The sequence below is a fragment of the Trachymyrmex cornetzi genome, unplaced genomic scaffold (assembly GCF_001594075.2).
Source record: "Trachymyrmex cornetzi isolate Tcor2-1 unplaced genomic scaffold, Tcor1.1 scaffold1303, whole genome shotgun sequence".
Taxonomy (NCBI): domain Eukaryota; kingdom Metazoa; phylum Arthropoda; class Insecta; order Hymenoptera; family Formicidae; genus Trachymyrmex; species Trachymyrmex cornetzi.
Genome location: NW_017295877.1, coordinates 2,628 through 6,009, shown reverse-complemented (window position 1 = coordinate 6,009; position 3,382 = coordinate 2,628). Strand labels below are relative to the sequence as shown.

At 29.7% G+C, this 3,382-nt stretch overlaps 1 protein-coding gene across 1 annotated transcript; it reads right to left on the bottom strand.

Annotated features, from left to right (window-relative positions):
- Positions 1-81: 81 nt before the first annotated feature.
- Positions 82-2,079, bottom strand: LOC108770654 (uncharacterized; the record flags this gene model as incomplete). Its single annotated transcript, XM_018522327.1, has 1 exon — positions 82-2,079. A coding segment is annotated over one exon (1,998 nt), but the record flags the coding sequence as incomplete, so codon positions are not given.
- Positions 2,080-3,382: the final 1,303 nt, after the last annotated feature.

The window sequence follows — 3,382 nt, the reverse complement described above, 5'->3', positions numbered from 1 at the left end:
ATATATATATATATATATATTAAATTTAACCGTTGAAATATTTGGCAATATATATAATAAAGAAAATTTTTTAATAAAATATTAAAACAACGTACCGAATGTATGGGAATCATTTTTATCATGCGTCAATACAATATCTAATGTCTGCGGACGCATCGGTTTTTCGGATTCTTGACCATTTCCTCTTATATGAGTATCACTGATTTTAGATACAGATTCCATCTTGGATATGTTCTCATTGTCATGTACGCTGGTCTCATGTACCATAAAAACATCTTTATTATTCTCAGTAATATCTTGACAGTATACTTTTTTTTCACGATCTATGTTTTCTGATAAATTTAATAAAGTATCGCTGTTGTAATCTTGTGATAGAATGTCTCTATTAGAATCTTGTTGTAATTTCTGTACCACATTATTACTACAAAACTGTTCTCCAATATTTTCAAATTTCGATGAAATTTTCTCTTGAACAATGATACATGTTTGTAAGGTATTCTCTTGTATTGCTACAGGTTGACCGATTATTTCGGTTACATGGTTATCTTTTGTTGTTTTGTCTAGCTCATTACTTTTCGTGTGTTTTAGTTGATTACTTTTTAAATCGAATTTTACTGTATTATTACATTTTATATCTACTATATTTTCATTACATATATCCGTGTTATAATCAATTACAGGAAATTTTTTCGTCTTTTGAAATTCCTGCTGTGATATTTTTGGGAGCTCGCCTATCATAATTTTCTCAAATATCGGCGCTTCATTAACATCTTCGTCATCTCGTTGACAATGATTGGCATTCTTTTCTCTATCTCTTCTCAATTCATACGATTGTAACAACCTGGTATTATCCGAAAGTGATATATTATCCGTTTTAGATCTGTCTTCTTTCTCTAACTCTAATAAATATTGATTTAATTCTTCTTCAGAAAAATCGTCGCTGGTATCAATTGTACGTATCATACGTACATTAGAGAAAATGTCACTTTTAGTTGTTTCTATATTATTATCTTGATTTTCACTGCTTGTTATATTTTTATCCAACTTTTTAGTCTCTACTATGCTTTCTTTATTTTCAACAAATGTGTATTTGTCGATGAAATTTCGCCTATCCAAGTCTAACTGCTTTTGTTTGCTAATAAATCTGTCAGAATTTTCTTCAAATGTATCATTAGCTATGACCTTTTTATCTACATCACCTTTGTTACTAGACAATTCTGTACCTATTACATCATTATGATTTGAGATGGCCGTTTTTGGTACAGAAACTATAGAATTATTTTCTTCAGACTGTATCGAAATAGGATGATCAAACATAATATTTTGCATCGTATTATCCTGTTTGTTATTAATTTCAACTTTAACGAACTTATTTAATTCCACCGGTAAAATATTTTTATGGTCCAAAATATTTTTGTCAATTACATTAATTATCCCTTTCTCCATTGAAATTGAAGAAAGTTCATTAATGGCCACATCTCTGTTCAATTTAAAATCTTTCTCCACTGCGTCATCTGTGGATCTTTCAAATAAATCGTCTTTATCTAATATAGGTTCAACATAATTTAAACTTCCAGTAGGAGCATTAATATATTCGTTCAAACTATTAAACACATTGCTAATACTAGGCTTGAAATTTAGTTGATTTAATTTTTTGTCGTATCTATCACCATCTTTCGAATCACTACTTGCATTCTGTTGTTCCTGCACCGAATTTTGTGATGTATTATTATACATCGTTGAAGACATTTCATCAAAATCAGGATAAGTATGAACACATGATTTCTGCCCAATTGTGATATCATTGATACGATCATGTGTGTAGAAATTATTTACGGATTCTCTACTCTCCGATATAAACACTATCTCCTTTTCAGTTAATGAATATTTGGAGTCAATGTCTATTGGTTGAGTATCTCTATAGTTTTCAACAGACGGTACATCGATTGTTACGCCTTTCTCATGATTAAAGTTACATATTTTCGGAACCACAGATTCATTATGCTTCTCCACAGCTGAAGCTTTGATCGTAGAAGTTGCGACTGACGCTATTTGTTCTGCGCAATCTGAAAAAATAATCTAATGTAAAATTTTATAAAATAATATGAATAATAAGGCTCAATAAATTATAAATTACTATAACATTAGAGGGCTACGAGCCAAAAATTAAAATATAACGTTATTAATGGTAATAATAATATAAATATATTTAACGCAAGTTTAACATATAATTAATCGCAACAATAAAAACAGAACAATAAAAGAAAAATATAAAAATATATATAATATCACGTTTCAATCATTGATAAAATTTTTTTAAATTCGATATTTTCTTGAGTTCTGGTAGCCCCCCCTTCCCTCCCCTCCTCCCCCCCCCCACTCCCCCAATATTGTTTTCATCACTTCGATCGACGGAATCCTTTCTAAAACTGATAGATAACTCTAGAATTCTTCAGAGGGCAACCAGTACGCTGCTTATTTTTCCAAATTTTGAAAAAGTGACCTTATATGTTGATTTCCTTACTATTTAAATCTTATGTCTTAAGTTTTTCTATGTACCAAGATCTTTATTGTAGAAAGCCGATAATACTAAAATTAGCAAGGTATGACTACAGGTATACTATGAGTGACCATATATGTTTGCAAATAAAAATTTCTGCTTCATCTTTGTGTATATATACTAATAAACTTTATTCGCGTTTGTGTATTAGATACATGTTATTTGTTTTATTTCACACATTCTTAAAGATTTATACATACTTTTCAATATATTATAGCGTTTTTCACTGAAAAAATTCATCAATAGCCGAGTGCTGATATAGCACCAGCGCCATGCTAGATTTTGCAATGAAATCTGCACTGGTGCAGTAATATTGCAGGTTTAGTGTGGTTCAGTAGAACATATCATTGAATTACTTATTTTATAATAATATTCTAATTTATTTATTTCTTACAAAAAACTTTTTGATTAACTTTTCTTAAATTTCAAAACTTTTCAACTCAAAATGTTTATATTATTGCATAAATATTACTACACATACTGAAACTGAAAACAATATTGTTGTTATGAAATTAATTAGATTAATATATCTAATATTATACCTTAATATGGGCACTTTTTTGTTATACAACCAGAAGTGATCATGGCTAAGGCTATCTTCGTCTTTAGGGATCAGAAGACGAAAATAGTCTTAACCGCGGTTCCATAATAAAAGAACACCCCATATCAAAAAATAAACACAACCTCCTTAAGACGGTGCAGAAAAAATTGAACTCGGTGCAAATTTTTTGCACCAGTTAAATCAGTGAAACATTAAGGAGGTTCGCCTATTATTTTGGAGTCAAAAATACGACTGAAATAAATTGTCATTATAGCGATTCT